Here is a 25,829-nt window from a genome sequence, read left to right on the forward strand (position 1 = left end):
GGGTAGCTCAATGCAGCTTCTCCTCAGGGATGTCTTGCAGGAAGTGAGCCTTGCAAGCTGAAGCAGAAACTGGCGAAGGCAGCTACGCCTTGGTCCGACCATCAGTAAGCAAGAGACCCTAGAACTAGAAAGGTGAGGCTCACTGAGCCATTTATCCTTCCGCCCTTCAATTAAACCCACATGTGTTTATCGGCCAGGATGAGACAGTAAACTACCTCATACAGGCTCTCCTTTGTCGTGGGGAGGAAGCATTAAAGAACCAGAGGAACGCTGTATGTTTCATCAGTACTATACTGCCCCCTGACTGACCTGTCTTCTCCCCATGACCCTTCTGTAAAGAGATGTCCAATTGCTTGAGGATTGTAAGCAGAGTTTTTCAGCACATTTTTAATTCAAGTTTGGTGGTAAAATAAGGTGCCATGGCTGATATCAGAGTTGGCTTATACTCGAGTATATATGGTAGGTACATTATCCTGATGGAAAACAAGTCCTCAGGGCAGCATTCCTATCTTTTTTCTCATCAGAAAAATTTTCAATTGTATTAAAGCCTTTTCACACTAACTCTTAGTGATTGTTCTGGATCCCTTAAAATATTAATCAAGATAAAACTTTAAGACCCCAAAAGGTACTCTCTATAACCTTCTGAATTAATGTTTACCTTCAGTTTCACTGGACCAGCAGATCCCTTTGAAGCCACTATTTTGATTGTACCTTGCTCTCTGGATGATTGATAAATAAGAGACTCATGTCTGAATATGTTTTATTCTATAAAGTCATCTCATTTGTTTCAATATGGACAGGTGATTTTCTCAAAATGCTTTGGAAAACATTTCTTTCCAAATACTTTTGGGCGCCAAAATGTTCCCTTAAACTTCACTAGCTATGGCAGGAATGTAAATTATAAGCTCTCTTCCCATCAGTATTTGAACTCTACCCACAGTTTTTTCATTCATCACCATTGACGATCTCCTTTCTCTTGGCTCATCCTGGATATCTTCAAGGACTTTTTTCATAAACTTCATAAATCTAAAAATGACTGTTTCATGTAGGGAGCCTTTCTACAAACAGTTTGCAAAGCTTTAATAATTTCAGAAGATGTCCACTTAGGCTTTGTTGAAAATGTGATATTACCCCTGATCACAAAATTATTTTTCTCTTATGACTCAAAAGTATCTCTTTTTTTTTAAGGCACCATAATCAGACTATAGAGCCCTGGTGATTTACTGGGTTTGGCATTATCGGTTCAGCAGTTTGAAATCACCAGCCACTGTGAAGAAGAAAAATGGGGTTTTCTACTTGTGTAAAGATTTAGTGTTCCAAAGCCCAGAGCACTGTTATACTGTACACCTGATGGCAGTGAGTTTATTTTTTTTTGGATTTGACAAAGTCAGGAGCACTAAGAGGATGATCACAAGGTAAGCACTTGGAACTCACCAGCGGCTCCACAGAAGAATCATGGCGTTTTCTGCTACTGCAAACAGTGACAGCTTTGGAAAGCCGCAGGGGAAGTTTTACTTTGTCCAATAGGGTCACCATGAGGCAGAACTAGCTGAATTCTAATGAATAAGACTAAGAAAAGTGTATTACTGAGAAAACGTTTCTGCAGTCACCCCCAGATTGAGGAAACATGTTTAGATAGGCTTTGTTTTGAAAACAAGAACACCTTGGTTGGGATCCTAACTCTTAAGAGCAATCCTTGTTCACTTAGCCTTAGACATTGTGTCAGGAGCCCTGGTGGTGTAGTGGCAATGCGTTGGGCTGCCATCCAGCTCCCTGTGGTCAGCAGTTCAAAACCACTAGCTGCATCTCAGGAGAAAGGTTGGTTTTCTACTCTGTAAGCAGTTAAAGTCTCAGAAACCCACAAAGGTGGCTGAGTCAGAATTGAATTTGTGGTAGGGCGTTACACAGTGTGTCTCCACTAATGTAAAGGACCCATTCACCCTACTATATCCCTCATAAATCTAGTCTAATACAAGGGGTAGGAATCATGGATGTACTTGATCATATGTTTCCTATGATGCTAGTGGCACATGTTGTTTCTTTTAAGCCTGACTCAGAAATAGATAGATAGGTTCACAACTATTTTATGAAGAGGCCTCTATCAAATTAAGCAATATATTCTAATATTTTATTATTGCCTAATGCATTGCCCTCCCGGTGCAAGGGGTATGAGAGTTGAAACAGCATAATATGTGAGCCTCGTTGTTGGCAATTACCTCATGGCCAATAATGCACGTCAAGTTTTGAATTGTATATTAGATGTTCTTAAATCACCAATCCATTCAAAATTTACATACAAAAGGCAAGATGTGGGTCCTATTAAAAATACAAGACACTCCATCTAGAAATAAATGGATATATTTACAACTAACAAAGGTATTGTTAGATATTTTAAAATATTAATTTAACACAAACCTTTATGAAAATATAACTCTCTAAAAGCATATAAAAGATTTCCCACTTGGTAAAATAAGTGCGTTTTAGTCCTTTTTCTTCCGATCTATATTGTTCATTTAGATGCTTTTTTTATATCAACCTTTCTTGATTAATATAAGTAAGTTTTTCAGAGTGGTATAAATGCTTAAGTGCTCATCTAGTCATGAAAATGTTGGAAGTAAAAGCATACTTTAAAAAGAAACACTAAAAAAAACTTTTTTTTTAAATCTCGGAGATTTATTTCTGAAAGATTAGAGGCATGGAAACCTAAAAGAAAACAATTCTAGTTTGTCATACCTGGAGTGATAGTAAGGAAAATTTGACCCAGCTACACTTAAATTATAAATATTAGAACTCTAAAGCACAACTTCCTCTCCCACATTTACATACTAAACAAAATTAATGTATTTGATTTATATTATACATCATGTATTAAAACAATTTTAATTAGAATGCTCATATGGGCTGTGTGTGTTTGGTGAATTTCATTATGATATTGCATTTTATTGTACTATAATGAAATTTGTAATGAGAGCTCTTAATTCTAAAAAAGCATTCACTTTAAGAAATAGACATGATAAAATGTTTTCTCAGCTAAATAAATCTTTAGTACTAATTGCAGCATGAGTCATCACATATATACCTCTTAAGTCTCATCATAGCAATATTATACTAAAAATAATACATAAATTGTTCTAAGTGGATATTTGAAAAAATATGTGTTAACTTGTTCATCGCAAAAATCACTAAATGATTTTTTTAAATCAAAATGTAATGAAATTTATAATTATATATTTACACAAGATTCTTAGAAAGTTCATTATTACCAAAAATTAGGGTCACATTTGTTTCCCAAATTATTTGCATTTTCTGATCCAGACCTTCTTCATTGCATTTTTCATCTCTGCATTTCTTAGAGTATAGATTAAAGGGTTCAACATAGGGGTGATGACAGTGTAAAACACAGTCAGTGATTTGTCGATGGGCAAGGTGGAAGGAGGCCTCACATACATGAAAATACAAGGGACAAAGAAGAGGACCACCACAGTGATGTGGGAGCCACAGGTGGATAAGGCTTTGCGCCTCCCTTCCTGACTAAGGTTCTTCAGGGAATGTAGAATGACTCCATAGGAGATGAGCAACAGTGTAAAGATGACCACACATATTGCCCCATCATTGGCAATCACGGTGAGGCCAATGACATAGGTGTCAGTGCAGGCAAGTTTTAATAATGGGTACATATCACAGATGAAGTGGTCTATGATATTGGGGCCACAGAAGGGAAGGTTGTAAACAAGGGGAAGCTGAACTACAGAATGCACAAAACCTCCAACCCAGGCCAACAACAAGAGCAGAACACATACTCGTTGGTTCATGATGGTCATATAATGCAGAGGTTTGCAGATTGCCACATATCGGTCATAGGCCATAACCACCAGAAGTAAAACCTCAGCCCCACCAAATAAGTGTCCGATAAAAAGCTGAGTCATGCATCCTTTAAATGAAATGGTTTTCTTCTCATAGAGTAAGTCTATAAACATATTTGGAGTAACTGAAGTAGAATATACAGCATCCATAAATGATAAGTAGCCAAGAAAGAAGTACATTGGGGCATTGAGGGTTGGGCTAACCACCACAGTCACAACAATGAAGAGGTTGCCCACCATTGTGACCATGTAGATGAGCAAGAACATGACAAATAATATTTTCTGGCCCTGAAGGCTCTGAGTGAGCCCCAAGAGGATGAACTCAGTCACATTGTTCCGTGGTTCCATAGGCTCGTCTGTGTGTCCTTATTTCAGAGCACAGAGCGTGTGTACCTGTCAATATAATGATGCCTGGTGAATTTTGAAGTCTTAAGATAATTTTATTTTTTAAATAATTTGAATTTATGGATTCAATTATTAAGAATTGTGATTTATTATTTTCCAATACTAAGACTACAAGATTATAAAACTGATGAAAAGATGGTCTCTAACCTTAGTTATCCTATAGACTAATGTCAAAACAAATTAGGAGTATGCAGGGGGAAAAAAAGACTGTTAAATAGAGGGGTTTCTATACTAGCTTTTCATCTGAAAGTAAATAATATTGCACATATTACTATGGTTTGCAGTATGGTAAGCAAAATTAAACTAAGTACAAAGTTTTAATGTTGAAACAAAGTAAGATTTACTTTCTATTTACTCTCAAGTCAATAGAAGAAATGGTTTTCTACATTATAGGAATGGAAGAATTCTCTGTAACTGATAATCCCATTAGACATATTTGATGATTTCATAATTTTCCAGGACTTTTATAATGCAACAAAAACAATCAATGGAAAATTAATTTTGCAAAAGTGTTTACAGTTTAGAGGACATATCTAAAATAGGTTAAAAAATTCTAACTAGCTCATTGTAAAAGACAAACAACCTAATGACAAAGTGGGAAAAGGATAAGTTATCAGGTAAAGGAAGTGTATGTCTAAGGGGTCACCTAACATATGAGAGAATGAGGAAGCTCATCTGTTAACAGCAAAATGCAAAATACAATAACAGCTATGACTTTATTCCCCTCTGACTGTCCAAAAAAAGTTGGAAAAACTCTTCAAAACTATAGCTGGAAGAAGATAATTTCTTACAGTACTCACCAGCAACTGTAAAGAACACATTTTTAAATATTTTGGAACAAATTGTAGCAATGTCTTATTAAAGTGAAAACATACATCACAATAATTACACTCTTTATAATCTATCCTATACAAATTAAAGCACCAGTACATAATAATACAGTCATAGGTGAATTACTTATTAGGCATCAAAAATGAAGAATATAGAAAATATTCTAAGTGAATTCCAATGAATAGAGAAAAAGTCACAAGTATATAAAACCAAACAACATAGTATACATCTGTTTCTAATTCATAAGAATGAATTACAGTTATACTTGTACTTTAGAGAATTCCCACAAGGTGCAGTTACACAAGAAAGAATAAGCATAAAACTGTGCTTATAAATCCTTAATTGTGATTATGTGAACATGGGAAAATATAAAAGTATATAATTTCATTTTGTTATAAACAGATTGCATTGGGTCTAGTGATGTACATAAAAGAATGAAATTGATTGTGAAGGCTGATTCTAAATAAAAGAAAGCAAAATTGCACATTTGCAAAAATATATATCAAAATATTATGAATATTCACTGCACTGATATGTATTTAAGCAATCCTGGTAAGAACATCAAAATAAAATCCAAATAGTCTCTAAATCTCTATTGACCTTGACTTCAATATCTGACCTCACACTTTCCGGACCTCCTCTTCATGGATTGTCCTTTCTAATTATGGTCAAGCCCTCTACATGTACCCTAGATCCTATTCTCCTGATCACACTCAAAGAAGTGCTCATGTGATTGTTTCTTCCATTTCCTGCATCACTACTTTTCCTCTCAGTTTTGCGTTATTCTGTCCACACATTTATACAGCAGGAAATAGCCATTGAGGAAATAATCTACACCCCACAACTCCACAGCTATTTCAAGCAAAGCCCCCTATTCTCAATTCTAAATAAAACCTCCTACACATTGACAAATCCAATGGCCAATTGCAGTCCTTTTCTTATTTAGCCAATCATGTCTATGGATTCAATTACTAACTTGCTTGCATAACAACACCTTAAGTTCTTAAAAGTCAATCATTCAAGTTTTATTGATACTACCACATTTTCTGATAATGAAAATATTTGCAACAGTGCTTGAAGAACATTTCATTTGACTCCATTAAAAAATTTACAATAGTCTGCCCACTATTATAAATGTAAGATATTCACATTTAATATTAAAATATTATATGAGTTACACTTACCGCTAAGTGAGTTCCTAAGAGTATTAACATTAGCACAGTGGGATATATCCTGGATCCACATGGCATGAAAATACTCAAAGAGAATAATACAAAATCCAGTCAATTCTCATATATTTTATTATCACAAAGAATTTCTAATGTGATTATCAGAATCACTTTGGAGAGCACTAAATGCTTATGACTGTCCAAATCTCACTACTATGTATACTAGACATGAATCAAAATCTATTGATGACTAAGCATAAAAATGCTCCCTGAGTTACTTGAAGCATTAAAAGACAGTCATTGGACTGGAGTTGTGAATGGTGGTGCTTCCTCCCTTGTCCTAAAAGGTAGCAGGTTCATGCGCTGATGCCATCTCTGTGGACACAGGGAGTAAGATAGCAGATGCACCATCCCCACACCAAGAACTACTTCTATAAGGTCAACTCTTTCCATGCTTCAAAAAGACTGTCTCCCCTCAGTCTCTCAGGAGAAAAAGATGTGCTTTTAAAATGATTGGCATTTTTAAAAACAATATGAAAAATGTCATGTCAACAAAAGAAGTCTGAATCTTCATTGTAAACTTGTGCTAAGAACAAAGGGAAGTTAAATAAGTAGTTTGAGGTTTAAGGAAAAGTCTATTTTCTGAACAACCAAACTGTGAATTGTTTAGATAAGTACTTTATAGCTTGTATTTGAGAAGTAAAGTAGTGAAATAGCCTTCAGAGCATTCTGATTTTCAGTTCATACTGGCCTGACTTTGTGCAGCATAGTTGAATATTGGAGTGCCCGAAGGGTGGGTAATAATCTCCTATTCACATTTTGTTATGCTTTGAGTCCATGATTTCATTTGCTGAAGTAGCTATTCACCCAAATACTTGTGTTGACAAAGACTCTCTGTGGTAAGAGCACAAATCCATGGATACTTTATTTACATTTGAACTGCAACACATATGGCTTGGTCATTCAATTTCTTCAACTCCAAAGGTGATTCTACATAATTACACTCACTGGGACCTTAGTCATAATTCTGAGAATAGCTTCCACATCTCCAGAGGTGGGAAAGGTGGGAAAAGGTTAGTACCCACAAAGATCAGGACTTAGAGAACCAGGGGCCTCAAGGGAGAAGATCACAACAGAACAGCCTGAGGTCAAATCACCAAGAGGGAAGAGGAGTGGACAGAATTGGCGTCTGTAAATATTCTCTTGCTTAATTTATGACCTTAAAGCAAACATTTTGGGCGTATAAGTTCAGTATTAACTTTGTAAAAGTTAAAACTTTTCATAAGAGGATAAATAAAGTTGCTTTCAGAACAACTCATTAGGAATAACTCAAATGGATAGAAAGCAGAGTAATACTCTGTTGTGTTCTTCAAAAGCATCTATTGATGTCATAACCCCTTTACCTATGAAAATGCCTCTGTTTATACTTAGAATCTATACAAATATTATTAGTCAAGTTAGCATGAGGTCATACTGAAGTAGGGCTGATTCCACTGGTGTTATAAAAATGAGAAGATACAGAGAGACAGAGGACCCAGTGTTATATTAAATTGGAGAATCAACCTAGGAATTCCCGGAGCTATCAGAGAACTAGGGATGGAGAACAGATTTTCCTTATTGCTTCAGAAGGAATCCACACAACCAGCCACACACAGGGAATATTTTCCTGCTGAGTCATCGATAGGCCTGATGTGCAACTAACTGTGATATAATGAATATCTGTGGTTTAGAACATTTCATTGTGTAGTATTTTGATATGGCATCATTAGGAAACTGCATCCCTGTGTATAGGCCTGATTGTCTAGAGAAACAAATCCAGTGACACTGCATAAGACAAAGTTTCATATCAAGAAGTGATCCTATATCAAGAAAGCATCCTAACCTAATCCAACTCAAGACCATAAATCCAATGCTAGTGCATAAATCCCTCTTCAGACTCATGTAGCCACAAGCCAGTGACACAGAATGTTGAAGCAGGAAGTAGAATGATCACAGACCAGTGACTGCAGAGTCACATGGATCCAAGGTCAGGGTGCCAACCAGGTTCAGGTTTGGGTGGCCCACATGAGTGCACCCCTTGAGGCAGGCATAGAGGCCTAGCAGAGAAGAAGTAGAAGTGGCAGAAAGGAGCAGTTCCTTGAGTCCCTCACTCTCACACCAACAGCCACACCCCAAAGGAGGTGTCATCAAGCTACCATTTGATTGACTGGCTTGACTCCACCCCTATCCAGGAGTGGCTCACTCACTGCTCTTTAGTTGATGCCAACTCCTAGTGAACCTATAGGACAGGGTAGAACTGTCCCTTTGTTTCCAAGACTATAATTTTTTATGGAAGTAGAATGCCCCATCTTTCTCCTGACCAAGGGCATCTAGTTACATAAAATCATGCAACTTCCACAATCCCCCTAAGAGTGAAAGTCTTGAGTTTGTCACAGAAAGAGTTTCAGTCAGGAAGATGACATCTGATCTTACTCCCAGGACCAAGAAAATTTATTTCAGAACAAGTAATTGTAAACTTGACTCAAGCACACATAAAGTTGGGTTCAGTCATTTTAGGGATTGCATGGTGTTCCTTCAAAACAGAGTTTGGAGTCCTAAGCACTTTACCTGTGAATGTGAGTCTGGGAATAATGTCTATGAAGATATTTTCTGTTAGGCTAACATGAGATCACACTGGTTGAGATATTTAAGGTTTATTGTGTCAACCTGGCCAATGAACACATGTGGGATTAATCGAAGGGCAAAGATAAATGGTTCGACAAGTCTCGCCTTTCTTGTCTCTTGCTCTTTGATGATCAGACCAGTGTATGGCTACCTTGCTTGTTCTGTGCCTCTATTTGTAAGCTACACTACCTGTGGGACACCAAACACATGGATTGTGTTCTGCAGCTTGAGATTCCGTCAAGACTTGCTTTGCCACACTACTGCAATATACATCTCTTGAGCTCAGGACTGTCAGACCCTATCATCTGGCTGACTGTTGGTTACCTGCCTTACTGTTTGCTGCCTGTGGCCGGATAGCCTAAATTGCTCTACAGAGGACTCAGCTGGCTGATTCCTTGATTTGCACCAAGCGGCCTCAAGAATTGAAGGACTGCCAGTGTATTAGCTATCTCATGGAAGTGAGTTGCACTAAGCTATTTGTACTGCTCTATAGATTAATTAGCTGTATATTTTTTATGTTATATATCTATCTATATAAATATATATAAAAGCATTAGTGTCCTGGTTTTGTTTCTCTAGAGAACCCTGTATAATATACCATGTAATGCTTTAGTGGAAGTAAAGGGATTCCTGGCTCTACCAAAAGCTAAGAAAGTAGTAGAACAGATTCTCTGTGAAATCTCAAAAGGAAATAATACAACTGATAGGCTCTAGAATTGAACATGAAAAACAGTATAAAGCATTTCAAAGGACAGTTTGAAATACTATAAATGCTAGACCCTTATCCTTCAACCCTTTCTGAGGATGATATTACCAGTTGTTTCTGTCTACACAAAACAACCGGTGAACGATGTTGCTGAGGAGGAAGGATATGTTCTTATTCAGAAATGCACTTACAGAGAAGGAAGACCAGTGGGCATTGTCCAGTTACAATTGCCTCCTTCCCATTATCTCTCCCGTTCACTTAGTAAAAGAGCCCTCGTGGCATAGTGGGTAGCATATTGGGTTGCTCATAGTAGGATTAGTAGTTTGAACACAGTAACTTCTCTGTGGGACAAAGAGTATACTGTCAGTTTCCTTAGAGACTTCGTTTCAGACTCTCTGGGAAGCAGTTCTACTCTGTGTTGTACTGTTGATATCAATCAGAATGAACTCAATGGCAGTGGATTTGGTTTGGCTTATTTTGTTATTAGACCTTATATTGTCAATAAGAGCAATATTCCCAGATTTTAACAATGTTCTCCAATATCTGTTGAAAATTAAGGTGCTCAATACAGCATAAAGTTAAGTCATTATGTGGGATTTTCAAGAAGAGGGATAAATCTCCCTAAAGCTGTGGCAGAAAGGACATCCCCACAACTAATCATGTGTTTGATAGGTGCAATTGTACAGCTATTATATCTATCTATATATATAAAATAAAGTCATAGAGAATAAGGAGAGATAGAAGAGGGATTGAAATAGTGGAGTCAGACACATTTCATGGTAGCATACTCACCTCAGCCCTCTCAGTGGTCCATGTGAAGATGGGAGACAGGAGGGCAGGAGAGAGGGGGAGGGGAAGGAGAACAAGAGGAAAGGGAACAGGGGAGCAAGGATGGGGGAGAGGAACGGGGAGAAAGTGACAGCGAGTTTATTACTAACCAAGACTTATATATTTTGGGGGGCTGTGCAAGCCCCCTAATCACAGGTAAAGACATACATCACAGGAAGGGGTTGCACTATAGGCTATACAATAATGAGAGGAGGATGACCTAGGGATGGATATACATGCAATAGGAAGGGGAGGGATTGTGAGTACACAATGGGCGGAACCCAGATTCAGGATGGCAGCCTAACTTGAATGTCACCGAGCAGGTTTGACCTGTTCTCTGGCTCTCCTTGGAAACCATTATCGGTAGGGTGTGAACCCCACCTACAATGGACCAGACAGCAGTCTGAATGCCTTCAGGGAGAATATCTCTAAGCATCTGACCACACACAGCATCTAAATTTTGGCATATCTTTGGGGGAGACAAAGCTGGGGAAAAGCCTTGTATCCCATATTAAGCCAAAATTCATTCGGCTCTTCCTCATTGATACATTTTTTAGATCTTAGACAACTTTTCCAGATATCCATGCTCATATCATGGTGAGCATGGAAATCATGAGCATGGAAATCAGGAGTTTGAGAGGTGAGATTATTTGTAGCCTATTTTGCTTCCAGATTAGTATGGTTATTGTGAGTTCATGACCATGACAGTGTAACAAAAATCTGCGAAATGTTTATCTATTTTTTAAGGAAGGTGGTTGGAATGTTTAGGAGGAAAATTATTGCATTTATATATTTCTGTAGCAAACATTGAAATATTGACATGATGACAATATTGAATCTTGTGATCCATGACTGTGAGATCTCCTTCCATTTTTATTTGTTATGGTTAGGTTGCTCTTGATTTGGCCTTTAGAGTAACATTGTGTAAAACAGGAAAAGTATTGATCAATCCTACTGTCAGGTTTATCAATAACCTGTGATATGCAGGCAACACAACCTTGCTTGCTGGAAGTGAGGAGGTCTTGAAGCCCTTTCTGATCAAGATCAAGGATTGAAGTCTTCAGTGTTTGGGTCCTTCCCTATTTCCCTATTTCTGAGACTTAGTCTCCAGAGCTATGGAAAACTACACATCAGTTGTCTAAGACACCAATCTGTAGTACAGTGATACCTCGGTTGTTGAACTGCACCAAGCTTGAAGTACTCGTAAAGTTTGAAAAAAAATCTGCTTGGTGTTCATAGCGTTGCTTGATAGTCCAGCAGAAAATTCAACTTGAAAAATTCATCTACAGGTTGAGAGTAAGTCTCCTTTGGTATCTCACCACAGACACTAAAGAGTGACACTTCAGTCTAAATACTGCTCTCTTGTGCTTCTTCTTATGATTATTATTGTGCTTTGTTTGCATAAAATATTATAACCATGGCTCAAGGAAAGGTAGTGAAACCAACAACAAAGCTAAGAAGAAAAATACAAGAACCACGATAAAGTTAAAGAAAGAAATCCTGTCTTATTGTGCAGTTGAGTACATGGCTGAGCCAACATGATAAGCATTTGGGGTGGGAGGGCTGTGATTAAAGTGGTTAATGTATTGAAAGGTATGAAATCATTAGCTATGAAACATAGAACCCAGACCATCAAAGAGGTTGAAAAGGTACTGTTAATTTGGATAAATCAGAAACAGCTCAATGGTGACAGAATATCAGAGAAAATGATATGCAAGAAGGCTAACAGCTTCCACAGTGATTTAATGAAAACGTTGCAGGAGCAAGTGCTGAACTGTCCCAAGTTTTCACAGCCAGCCACGACTGGCTTGAAAAATTCAAAAATAGAACAGGCAAGCACAGTGTGGTGAGGCACTTGGAAAATGTGAGCACAAATAAAAAAGAAGCTGATAAACTCATGGCTGATTTGGTGAATAACTAGGGGCTGAGGGTTTTGTTCTCCAGCAAATGTTCATCTAGGATGAAGCCAGATTTTTTATGGGGGATGGGGGGTGGGAGGGGATGCCTAATATGACCTTCATTATTGAAGGGGAACTATTAGAAATATTTTTAATTGTGTTTTACTGAATATGAACAGGTGCTTTACTGTGTGAAATTCTTCTTAAAAGTGAGGATGGCAAAGCTGTTCCATAATTTGGACATAACCTCAGGAGGCACCAGTCCCACGAAAATGACATCAGACTTCGTAAACAGAAGGTAAATGAAAATGAGGAAGACTCCAAGTTAGGGATTGACACAATGACGGCAACAATAGTCTCAAGGATTGCAATGGTTGTGAGGCTATCATAGGATCAGACAGTGTTTCCTTTCGTTGCGCATAGGGTTGCTATCTTGGAAGAAGTTACCCCAAAATGCTCCTTAGAGACATGGGTGGAGAAACTTCATCTCACATATTGTAGATATGTTATCATAAGAGATCAATCAATGGAGAAGGAGATCATGCTTGGTCAAGTAGAAGGGCAGCAAAAAAGTGGAAGGCCCTTGACAAGATGGACTGACAGTGTCTACAAACTCTTGGGTCTAACATAAGAACAATTGTGCGGTTGACACAGGACCTGGCAGTGTTTTCTTCTGGTGTGAAAAAGGTCATTAAGAGTGAGAACCAACTCAGTGTCACCTAGCAACAACACATTTGAATCTGTGTATGTTTTCATTGCTGTACCTATTAAATTCTACAAGCGTTTCTAAATGTGAACGCTAGTGTGGTTCCATTTGACCTCCCACGCTGATTTAATATGCATATCTGCTTGAACATCTACTCACAAATTATTGTTTGTTATTACTATTGTTATAACATTTACTATATTTGGCCTTTTTTATTATATGCCTCACTGTGTCTTCCTTTGCTGGTCATACTGTAAATTCCTCCACATTGTGTCCTGCCTTTCCCTTCACCAGCATTAACACATCTACTATCGCCTTAGTTTCACCTTCCCTCCTTTCCATCCCTGGTAACCTATCTGGTTTTCCTTTTTAAAATATTATTCATTGGAATTATTCATAGATCAGGTAGCTAGCATAGGGCTTGGGCATGCTCAGAGGTTCGAGCTTCTGGCCTGGAAGGGGTGGTACACCTAGGTGGGCGTTACATCTGGATTGGCCCATCTAAGCCAGGTGAATTTGATTCAGCCAATGGGGTCGACCAGTATTGTGGACCACACCTCCCATCGGCGCTCCTGAAAAGACCAGAGGTTTTGATTGGGCGCCCTCTCTGTCTTTCCCTGGGGCTACTACAGGATTTAGCACAGCCAGGCTGTGATCTGGAGCAGCCAGGCCGCAGTCCCACCACTGGGCCTCGCACTCTGTCTGGCTTGTGCTCCATTTACTGTAGAATCTGAGACTGGCTCTATTCTCTATAAACTCACTTGGATCACAAACCAGGCTTCATCATGAATTCTTTCTCGCGAAGAGCCAAGGACCAAGGTGTACCTCTCCCCTGAGAGATCTAACAAATACATATATCATATCATTCTGTTCGGTTCCTGGACTGGGGTATCTGGGTTCTTACTTTGCGGCACTGAAAGAATTCATGCAGCAGAAGCACATATTGTAATGCAAGTGAGTGTTTATGAAAGAAAGAGATAGTTTCCGGTATTACAGTCTCAAAAATACATGCTCTTTCTGGAAGGCATGCAAGGCCTCACAGGAGCTGTGCGGGAGTTTGCAACTGGGCATGAAAAAACATGTGGAAAGAACCTTGGAGAAGTGGGGGTGAAACCCCCAGGTGCAGAACTGGGGAACCCCTGTTGGCCAAGAGAGGGAATGCAGACCGGAGGGCCTGCAGGTTCCCGCATCATATTTTTTTAAAATAAGGGTTTATATAATATTTACTTTTTGTGTTGACATATGTCACTATATAAAATGTCCTCGAGACACATCCATGTTGAGAACTGTTTCCTAGATACATTAATTTTTATTGTTTAATATTTCATTGCATACAAGTGCTACAGTTTATCTATTCAACTGTTGATGGGCAGCTACATGATTCCACATTCTTGCTATTGTGAATAATGTGGCAGTGAACGTGAGTGTGCATATGTTTATTCATGTCATGGCTCCTAGTTCTTTAGGATATAATTATATTCCTAAGAATGGATTTGTTGGCTTACATGATGTTTCTACTTCTAGCTTTTTAAAGAAGTGCTATAGAATTTTTTTTAGTGATTGTACCATCTTAAATCTCACCAGCAGTGCATAAAAGTTTCCATTTTACTACAGTCTTACCAGCATTTGTGGTCTTACCTATTTTTCATCAGTGTAGGGTGAGATGGTATCTCATTGACGTTTTTATTTGAGTCTCTAATGACGAGTCATCGCAAGCATTTCTTCAAGGGTTTGTTAGCCACCAGAATTCATTTTGTGTGTGTGAAGTGTCTTTTATCACCCCTTTAATTGGATTGTTATCTCTCTCTTGTACTTTGGACATTTTGCATATAGTTTCTACATTAGACCCCTGTTAGGTATGTGTTTGCCAAAAAGTTTTCCCAATATGTAAGTTCTCTTTACTCATTTGCTGAAGACTTTTGAGGAACACACATATATGTTTTAGTGGCTCCTCATTATCTAGTCTATCTTTTGCTGTTTGTGCATAGCTAGTTGTGTCTAATAGCCTGTTTATAGCATATATTTGGAAGCATCTTTGTTCTTATATTTTCAACCATGAACTTTACCGTTGTCAGTTTGAAATTTATGTATTTGATCCATTTTTGGTTTATTTATATGGATGGTGTGAGAAATGGACCTTGTTTCATGTTCCTGAAAATGGATATCCAGTATTGACAGCACAATTCGATAAATAGAAAATTTCTTCCTCATCTGATGGATTTGATCGTTTCTCAAAGACCTGCTGTTCAGAGCCAGATAGAATTATTTCTGGATTCTTAGCTCTGTACCATTGGTCTAAATTGTGGCCTTTTGACTACTGAAACAATGCATTAGGTTCTGAGAATTGTGATAAGTGTGAAATGTCCTACTTTGTTCTTATTCTTCAATAATGCTTTAGCTATATGTACTTCTAATGGTTCTGTTGGGTAAGCATGGGGCTGATAACCGCAAGGTCGATCCTTCAAATATCCCAGCTGCCCTGCAGGAGAAAAATGAGGCTAGGCTATCTGCCCTGTTTAAAAAAAAAAAAAGGAACAGACTTGCAAACTCTATATAAGGTCACTATTAGGATAACCTGACTGCCGGGGGCTCCTTTCCATATAAAATTGGTGATTGCTTTCTATATTCCATTAAAGAATGCTGTTGGAAGTTGGATCAGTATATCATTGCATTAATAAATCACTTTGGGTAGTATTGTGAAATAGAAGTAATTTTAAACAAGAAGTGCATAATACAGCTAAAGAGATTTATTGTGCTAATAGAATAATGAATAAGAAATTTTTAAACCACTCTTTTGATTCCATAAATTTCTTGTAAATATTAGTCTATTTTTTTCTCATTACTCTAGCAGATAGTAAAATTTCTGAAGTAACTTGTTTTATTCTCTTTTAAAATAAAATAAACTGTTCAAGTCTCATTTCTATGCATTTTAGTAAAAATAAGATTATAATGTAAGCTTAGTTTTATATTTCTATTTATAACAGGAAAAATGCCTGGACCTCTTTTTCAATCCTATAGAATTTCTCCATTATATTCATTCTAACCTCAAGAATAGTTTATCCTACATATGGAGTGCCTTTACAAGTACAAAGAGAAGCCTTCCTAGAGCATCCACTGAACTGACTAACCACCTCATTGTGATACTTTATTATCAAAGTGTGTTGCATTAGAATTAGCAATGATATTTTCATTCTGGGTGCATATTCTTATTCTGCCTTTGATTAACTTTTTCCTCCAGAGTTTTTCTATAGCATTTTTCATCTCAGAATTTCTCAAGGTGTATATCAGAGGATTCAACATAGGAGTGACCATGGTAAAAACCACAGACACAGATTTATCAATGGGAAAGTTGGAAACTGGTCGAACATATATGAAAATACAGGGGACGAAAAAGAGGACAAGCACTGTGATGTGGGAGCTACAGGTCGACAGAGCTTTGCGCCTCCCTTCTTGACTGTGAGTCTTCAGGGAGTTTAGGATGACCCCATAAGAGATTAGTAGAAGGATAAAGATGACCATACAGATGGCTCCACCATTGGCCACCACAGTGAGGCCTACAAAGTAGGTGTCGGTGCAAGCAAGTTCCAATAAGGGGTACATGTCGCAAATGAAGTGATCAATGACATTAGGGCCACAGAAGGGGAGTCTATACACAAAGAGGAGTTGAACTATAGAATGCAAAAACCCTCCCACCCAGGCCACCATCAACCACAGGATGCAAACTTGTCGATTCATAATGGTCATGTAGTGCAGTGGCTTGCAGATGGCCACATAGCGATCATGGGCCATTGCCACCAGAAGAAAGACTTCAGCACCCCCAAATAAATGTTCTATAAAGAGCTGGCCCATGCACGCTGGGAAGGAAATTGTCTTTTTATCACAGAGTAAGTCTGCAATCATTTTGGGGGAAACGGCAGTAGAATAAACAGCATCCATGAATGACAGATAAGCAAGGAAGAAGTACATGGGGGAGTCCAAGGAGGGACTTGCAAAAACAGTCATGACAATCAGCAGGTTCCCCACCATTGTCACAATGTAGATGAGCAAAAACAAGACAAATAGTGCCTTTTGGCCTTCAGGATCCTGCGTGAGTCCCAGGAGGACAAATTCTGTTACATTATTCTTCATTTACTGATAACAAGGTCTGTTTCAGTGATGGGAGCTCAGGAGAAGAACACCTGTAAAGCAATCATGAAATTATGAACCCCATTCTGAATGTATCAATTATATAATGGAGTACTTCCTCACAAGTAAGTCATCTGCAGTGGTTTATTCATAATAAATATTTGGAAAAATTTGACTGAATTTGTCTTCCAAAATTGCATTATTTTGTCCCTTGATAATTCTATATCTTCTCAGATGAATGGATTGGGCTTAACTAGATGCTCTACGTCTAAATCTTAATGTGTCTTCTTCAGAAAGGACCAGTTAGATACCTAAAAGTCATTAATTCTTGTAATACTTGGTTTTTAAAATAGTTGGTGGTAAGGAAAGTAGTCATTTATGACAAAGAGAAGAAAGAATTTGTGTTTAAATGAACATATTCTGGTGATAAATAAAATTCTAAATAAATAAATTACATTTAAGGAGCACTTTAACATTTGGTTTTGACAGTAAGTTGTCATAAAATCAGCAGTGAGTATCCACAATGTGATCGGTGTATCACCAAAAATAAGGCCTCTTCAGGAATTACTCACTATCTGTTGTGGTAATACCCTGTTATATGTGCTGTCCTTTCTGCTTCCCATTTAATTTAGTCTTTGTGACTCATTAAATTTGAAGAAACTATCCTGTGAAATGTATTAGATAACTACAAAATCTTTAGCACATTATCCCCATCACAATTATTTGGACACACATTGTCTATCAGTTTATTAAGGGACAAAATTCAATTACTTTTCTCTTGCCTATCTCACAACTCTTAACATACTCTGTACACTATTGTTGTAGAATCAGTACTTTGGTGGTGTTTCTGGTGAGTACATTTACATTATAAAATACATCTTAGACAATTTGAACTGAATGTAACTGACCCATTATAATCAATAATTAGTATTGTAGCACTCGGCATTGTTTTCTAATTAGTTGAATGACCTGAGTATGAGGTGTGCAAAAAAGAGACACTATAAAGTGAGGTAGATGATGGTGGAATATAATTTTATATATTATTTTTAGGCATGGCGAATGGAGCCCTGATGGCTTAATGGTTTATGTGTTGGGCTTCTAACAACAATGTTAGCATTTCGAAACCATTAGCCACTCCCTGGAAGGAAGATAAAAGGTTCTCTGCTTCTTTACTGACATCTACTCAAGGAACCCTGAGGGGCAGATCTCTGTCCCATAGGACTGATATGAGTCAGAACTGACTCAATGGAAGGGAGGGTAGTTTTTGTGTTGTGTGTGTGTCAAGGTGTAGGGGTGTTTTTTTTCTTGGTTTGGAAGCGCCAAGAGTGGCCAAAATTGCCAAGATTCCAAAAAGGAGCATACTCAAGAGAAAAGTCAAACTCAATGTAAGGAGTTAGGAATAATGGCCATTTTTTAATTTATTCAAAATTTTTCCCAGTTCATTTATTGGGAAATAAATAGATTGAAGTAGATCACACCAGTATTCTTCCCAGTCCAACTATGTGTGATGTTATCATTCAAACCCTAACTTACATAAATATTTATGTTTATATACAATTAAGCAACCATTTTCAAGCTCATCACAGCTACTTTAAAAATACTAGTAGTGAATTTGATTGTTACAATGACCAAATAATGATGAAAGTTTCTCACTCAATGGGTACCTCTGGAAGACCCAGGACATCTCTAAAGAGACAGCCTAGGACAGGGAAGAATGTCTGCTCCGCAGTGACACGGCCTGTGTTTGAATTCCACCTGCATCACAGACTGTCCGTGGGACCTTGGGCAACTCAATGAACATAAATTCCTTTGTGCTTCAATTTCCTAATTAATAAAATGAAGATACTAATGCACGAACGCATGTCTTTGTTTGTTCACTTGTTTTTTTGTTTTGTTTTGTTTTGCATGCCTTTTTAGGTGTAAAGTGCCTAGAACACTTCCTGGCATCTAATAAACCAAAACCCAAAACTCATGGCCATCAAGTAGATGCTGACTCACAGAGACGCTATAGGACAGGGTAGACCTGCCCCTATGGGTTTCTGACCCTTTACAGGAGTACAAAGTCACAGTTTTCTCCCCTGGCACCTGCTAAAGGCCAATGAATGATAACTATTACTGTTGAATATTCCACTGCATACTCTGGATCAGAAGAAACTATATGGAGTTTTTGTCAATTTAATAATGAGTATGTGACTTATACAATAATATTAGGCCAATTTTCAGATATAAGATATAACTGGGCATTGCAAACATTATCCATTATATCATAGTATGTCTACTGAAAAGTAGCAAACAAAATACACTAAAAATAAGTTAACCATGCATCAAACGCAGACCTAAAGAGCAGAAAATTAAAGAATTGAAGAATCAAACGGGAAGCAGAGAAATGAATATACAGAAATAATAGGAATAAGAAGGTGATAAATAGGGACAGTAGTTTTAAGAAATCTTTTTCAAGATTTCTTTTAATGAAAGATTGTTATTTTCAACCTCCTAAGGATCCCTGGACTTACTCAATGGCTTCTTAGAAGCCATAACAAATAAACAGAGACCAACTGAGAGAAGGGGAGGGGGGGTAAAAACAAAGGAAGAAGAAGAGGACAGGAAAGGAAAAGAAAGGAGAGGAAAAAAAGGAAGGAAAGCAGGGGGGAGGGATAATTTAAATTCAAAAGCAAAAAGGCAAAAAGCATCGATTCATCAGAGTTCCCAGCCCCATAATTAAACACAAACTCAAAAAAGGGAGAGGAGAAGAATAGATAGATATACAGATAGATACAGACACATGAGAGATGGATACATAAGTAGATGATACATAGACACTTTAGGATTATTCATATTAGAAAAAAATGTTGAATTACTAAACTTCACATAATGATGAGCTGACTTCATTTACATCAGTTGGGTTTTCAAGGAAGAGTGGGAAATGGGCGCATTCTTGAGCTTTTCTTTAGAAACCAGCTCCAAGGAGCATTTTGGTAGGCTGGGTAACACAGGTATTACATCATTTTTAAGCTAGAGAGTGATAAAGCTGTTGAAAAAGCAGGACATATAATAGCGTATACCTAATTATTTTTAACTACTTACTTTCGGTAGAGTCTAGTTTCTTTAATCTTCTCAACAATTAGTGCTGGTTTACACTGGGATGAATCTTCTATTGTCCAGCTAAATTATTTACATGTGAAAATCAGATATGTAAACTATCCACTATAGTTTCAATCACCAAAGTTTTGACACTATAAACAAAATGAAAAATAATATTAATAGACTTTTAGATCATTAAAAAGTTCCTAGAAAAGATGAGCATATTTTAAATTAACATGACTTTTAAAAATAGAAATTAAAATAACAGTAACAAAAAGACATCCTATACTTCATTACAATTGCAATTTTATGTCTTTCTAATTGGCAGTAGGAAAGATGCTTCCTGATCACAGTTTCTTTTGATAGATACACTAAAATGGTGGCTGTCATCAATTTAAATATTCACACATTAAAACACATATCAAGTTTTTAGACCTAAGAGGCATTTATGCTTTATACCCTGTCACACTATAAATTATGTATAGTTTAAATCCTCTATTTCAAATTCATTCAAGTTATTTACAAATCCCATGAGTCAAGATTACAGATCGATTGACTTATTTGTAATGCATAACATGTTTATCTTGTTATTTGGCAAATGGATGAGAAACATTTATTAAGGCAAACTACTAAAGGTCACCAAATTTTGTAACTCCTGGTTGGTTGACATCTACTTTGTTCAGCTAAATTTTACAAATGGGATTATGCTAAAGAAATATATTTAAGGCGTAAGCTATGTCTTAATACATCATATGCGTTTTTAATGAGTGTTCTTTGTCAGAAGTTTCAAAAACTCACCCCTTGGGTCTTATCCTTGGTCTTGACAATCAGTGCTTCTTTCATTAATGTTGGATTCATGTATTTATCTGCAACCATAGAATATATGGTAATGCATAATGAAAGAGTCTACAAGTAGATTTAATTTTCTACATATTTCATACTTCCACACAGCTTTTCTACTAATCTCAGGGGGTTGTTGTTGTTGTTTTGCTTTGCTTTGTTTTCAGATAAGTGTGGATATAAACAAATGTATGCCAAAAATATTGACACTTAAAAATAATATCAATATTGCAAAATGAAGTTTACTTAACTGTAAAGCTGAACAAATTAATGGAAATTACCCTGCCCAAATTTATTATTTATTGGCACAACTATACACACACCAAAAACACAAAACAAAAACCTTGAACAAAGTGAATTGAATTTTTTTCTCTTTGTAGTCACTTATGATGAAGCAACATAGAAAATCTTTACTCTGAGTCTTTAGAGTAATACTCACACCTTAAGCTCTGTAACTAACAAGGTAAATGCTTTGTTACCTGGTTAGCAGTGGACTTCTCACACAGACCGGAGTAGAATTCTTTTGACTTTACATTGCCTATCCAAAAACCATTTAGTTCCTCTTTAAAAGAATGCCTTCACAACTCCAAACATTACTAAGAAAATTAGGAGCTTTAATAAAGTCTGACTAACAATGAAGGATGTATCAACAATAATAACACACATACAATGCAAATATCTATAGAACTAGACGTTGCTAAAAGAGAGTCTCCAGCCAGGACACAAACTTGAGTTTTCACAAACCTATGGAGTTCTTCTATCAGAAATATTTCCCACTTATATGTGCAGACAGAGTTGTAGCTTTTTACATCATCACTGTTTTAAATGACAGACAATGCAAGTTCATTATACCTTAGGTTGTTAGAATATTTGGAACAGATTCAAATGAAATAACTACTTCTCTACAGTGTTTTTAGTGGTGATTTTTTTCCTCCACCAAACAATCCCTAGAGAAAAATAGCTTAATTCTTGCCAAGAAAATTTAGCAACCACCCAAGTAATGAGAAAAGTCTACAATGTGAAGGAAAAATACTAAAACAAAAGGAAGAACCACTTTATGAATTTGATTTTAGGAAATTGTTAGGAAAGGAAGGTAATATTTATGGCAAAATGAAGGGAGAACCAGGTCCAGATTCCCTTGCCTGACCATGTTCCCAGCAGAGGAAGGCCTCTCACTGACTGTGAGGGGGACGACACTCAATAACCTTAAGGCTCAGAGTTGGCCAAGGAAAGTTGCCTGACTGTAGGTCAACTTGAACCACAATAATCTACCTCTCAAACCAAATTAGCTAATTACTTTCATGAGTTTCCCTAACCTAAAGGGTTATTTGCTCATCCAAGAGGATGTGTCTTAATCACTTTGTTCTCGATTTTCTCAAACTCAATGTTTTACATGCATATATTGATAATTTATTAAAAAAACGGAATCATTTTATCGACTAACTCTGATGCTTATCAGAACATTGAAGTTTAAATTTATGTTAGCCAATTAATAAATATTTTAGCTCAAAGAGTTTTTCATTGAGTTTTCTGTGATTTGCAACCCAAAGAATTCTATTGGAAACATCCTGATCTTAAATAAAAATGTATATATGTAATTAAGTAATCTGCATATATGCATGTATGTATATATACTTATTTGTATATAAATATGTGTACATATAAACATATAAATAAAGGTTTTGAACCTGTATCCTAGAATTTAAATATTATCAAAAACCTCCCATTACTTCTTCAAAATTTAACTCAAATTTCCATATTATTATGTTTCCAAATGAACTTTCAGAGTTAGAGGTATGTTACACAATTTTTGGTGCATAAATTTAGCATAAATATAGTATGCTATATTTATCATACTATAACATATATATTTATGCTGTATTTAGCATACTATAACAATTTTGTGAAATGCAATTTTGACTTGATTTTACTAAAAGTAAGTTAATTCATTACCTTCTTAAGCATTAAATGGAATGTTAAATGTTCTTCTTTTTCTTGGGGGGGTTGGTTTTTTTTAAGTCATTTTATTGGGGGCTCATACAACTCAACACAATCCATACATACATCAATTGTATAAAGCACATTTGTACATTTGTACGTTTGTTGCCCTCATTATTTTTTTTTTATTATTTTTTTGTTGGGTCTTGTACTTTTTTTCTCAGTGTCTATGTGCATCCATTGAGTCAAGCACATATGTACACCTGTTGCCCTCATCAATCTCAAAACATTTACCCTCTACTTTAGCCCTCAATATTGTTTGCTCATTTCCCCCCTCCCCCCTCCGCCCTCCCTCCTGATCCCTTCATAATTCATAAATTATTATAGTTTTGTCATATGTTACACTGTCCGACATCTCCCTCTGCCCTCTTCTCTGCTGTCCATTCCCCAGGGAGGAGGCTATACTTAGATTCTTGTCATTGATTCCCCCCTTCTACCCTGCATTCCCTTCACCCTCCAGGCCTCGCCCCTCTCACCGCTGGTCCTGAAGAAGTCATCTATCCTGGATTCCCTGTGTCTCAAGTTGCCATCTGTACCAATGTACATCCTCTGGTCTAGCCAGATTTGCAAGGCAGAATTGAGATCATGATATTGGGTGGCGGGGGAGCATTAAAGAACTAGAGGAAAGTTATATGTTTCATCGTTGCTACCCTGCACCCTGATTAGCTCGTCTCCTCCCCAAAACCCATCCCCAAAACCCCTCAGCAGGGGAGTGTTCTGTTGACAACCTATGGACTCTGAGTCTCCACTCTGCACTCACCCACCTTTACAATGACATGATTTCTTGTTCCTTGATGCCTGACACCTGATCCCTTCGACAGCTCGTGGTCACGCATACTGGTGTGCTTCTTCCATGTGGGCTTTGTTGCTTCTGAGCTAGTTGGCCACTTGTTTATCTTCCATCCTTTAAGACCCCAGATGCTATATCTTTTGATAGCCAGGCACCATCATCTTTCTTCACCACCTTTGCTTATTCTTTGCTAATATGAAAATTCAAATGTATCAATTCATCCTCTGTTTTTCGTTTGTTTGTTTTGTTTTTATTTCCCCTATTTTTACATTAGAAATCCATAGTCCTAGTGTTCAGATAACTTAGGAAACATCTATGTTCAGACTGGTGACATCAGACAGAGGTCTAACACTGCCACCCAGCGATGAACACTAGGAGCTGGGATTAAAAAATAGTCTTAAAGAGGTGAGATGCAGACTGTGTGAAAAATAATTACTGCAAGGCCATTAACATTTCATAGAAAAAAAGGAAAATATATAAGTGCCCTTTCTGTAACGGGTGATATCAGGGTATCATTTACAGAAGATTTAGCAGCAAAACAAAGCTCCTTAATAAAAAACAAAATAGTGTATGCAGACATACAACATGGAATGCAGTTCAGACAAAGCATATTTTACTCAAAAGTACAACTTTCAGAAGAGAACAAACCTTTGGCATGGTTCCCACTTCTGTTATTGCGTGTTATTATGTAATGTTTACTTTCTGTTAAAGAAAATGAGATGATTTTATTTCCAAAAATAAGTTCTGAAACAGAAGGTTGTGATTCAATATGATAACCGACGGAAACTCTCTCTATGGATGATAAAATCTTAGTCAGAGAAGGCAAAGTTAGTCTATGCCAAATATATGTGCACTTCTCTTAACAATATAGGGAGCACCTGGTTCTCACAGTCAGTGCAACGTGTCATTATTGACACTTTAACAGGTGATGTTTAATATCCTCACTCTTTGGTCAGGAAATCAATACCTTCGATGAACGGATTATAAAAAATGGAGTGCTAGAGAACACTGTCATGGAAAACATAATGTATTATGAGGAAAGTTTAAAATGAGCCACATAAATGTCAACCTAAAAGTTCACTAATTGGCTCAAAAACAGATGAAAATAACTTTGGAAAAAGCAATCATAACAGTCACTAGGATAGAGGTGATTAATGACATACCACTGTGTATAGAACAAAAACAGTCACTAATGTGTGGAGAATCTATACCAAAGAGAAACACCAGGGGGACTCTTAAAATAACTTTGAGGATAAATACTCATGGTTAATATATAATTGCAGGGAAATGGTAAAGAACTATTAGTTATAACATCTGGTAGTTTAAAATGGATTTATCCTAAAATAAAATTTTATTTTCTGAAATATATATTTTTTAATTCCACTCTGGATTATATTTAGTCCATATCTAAAATAGTAATGAAAATGTTAGCCAGCTATTCAAATAATGCTTTGTGTACAAATTGTTGTTGTTAGATCCCATTGAGTTCATCCCAAATCATAGTGACCCCTGTGTACAAGAGTAGGAAATACTGCCCATCTTACACTGTCCTCTGAATCATTATGTTTGAGCGCGTGTTATAGATACTGTGTCAATCCACCTCAATAAAGGTCTTCTTTTTCACTGAATGTTCTCATTTACCAAGCATACTATCCTTTTCCAGGGGCTGGTCCCTAGGAATATGTCCTAAATCTGAGACAAAGTCTTGCCATCTTCACTTCTAAGAAATAATGTGTCTGTACTTCTTTTAAGATGAATTTTTTTTCAGGCAGCCCTATATACAATATTCTTCTCTAACATCCGTCTTGATTTTTTTAAATCATTTTATTGGGAACTCGTACAATTCTTATCACAATCCATACATGCATACATTGTGTCAAGCACATTTGTACATTTGTTGCCATCATCATTCTCAAAATATTTGC

At 36.9% G+C, this 25,829-nt stretch overlaps 2 protein-coding genes across 2 annotated transcripts; both read right to left on the minus strand.

Moving 5' to 3' along the window:
• Positions 1–3,293: 3,293 nt before the first annotated feature.
• Positions 3,294–4,211, minus strand: LOC101643731 (olfactory receptor 4A47-like). The gene has a single exon (XM_030885837.1). The coding sequence runs from the start codon at positions 4,209–4,211 to the stop codon at positions 3,294–3,296; it is 918 nt and encodes a 305-aa protein (XP_030741697.1).
• An 11,991-nt stretch (positions 4,212–16,202) lies between these two features.
• LOC101643416 (olfactory receptor 4A5-like) lies at positions 16,203–17,198 on the minus strand. The gene has a single exon (XM_030885855.1). It carries the CDS (start codon positions 17,196–17,198, stop codon positions 16,203–16,205), a length of 996 nt encoding a protein of 331 aa, XP_030741715.1.
• Positions 17,199–25,829: the final 8,631 nt, after the last annotated feature.

The sequence above is a fragment of the Echinops telfairi genome, unplaced genomic scaffold (genome assembly GCF_000313985.2).
Source record: "Echinops telfairi isolate 266 unplaced genomic scaffold, ASM31398v2 ScPeMD7_60;HRSCAF=208, whole genome shotgun sequence".
In the NCBI taxonomy this organism is placed as follows: Eukaryota; Metazoa; Chordata; class Mammalia; order Afrosoricida; family Tenrecidae; genus Echinops; species Echinops telfairi.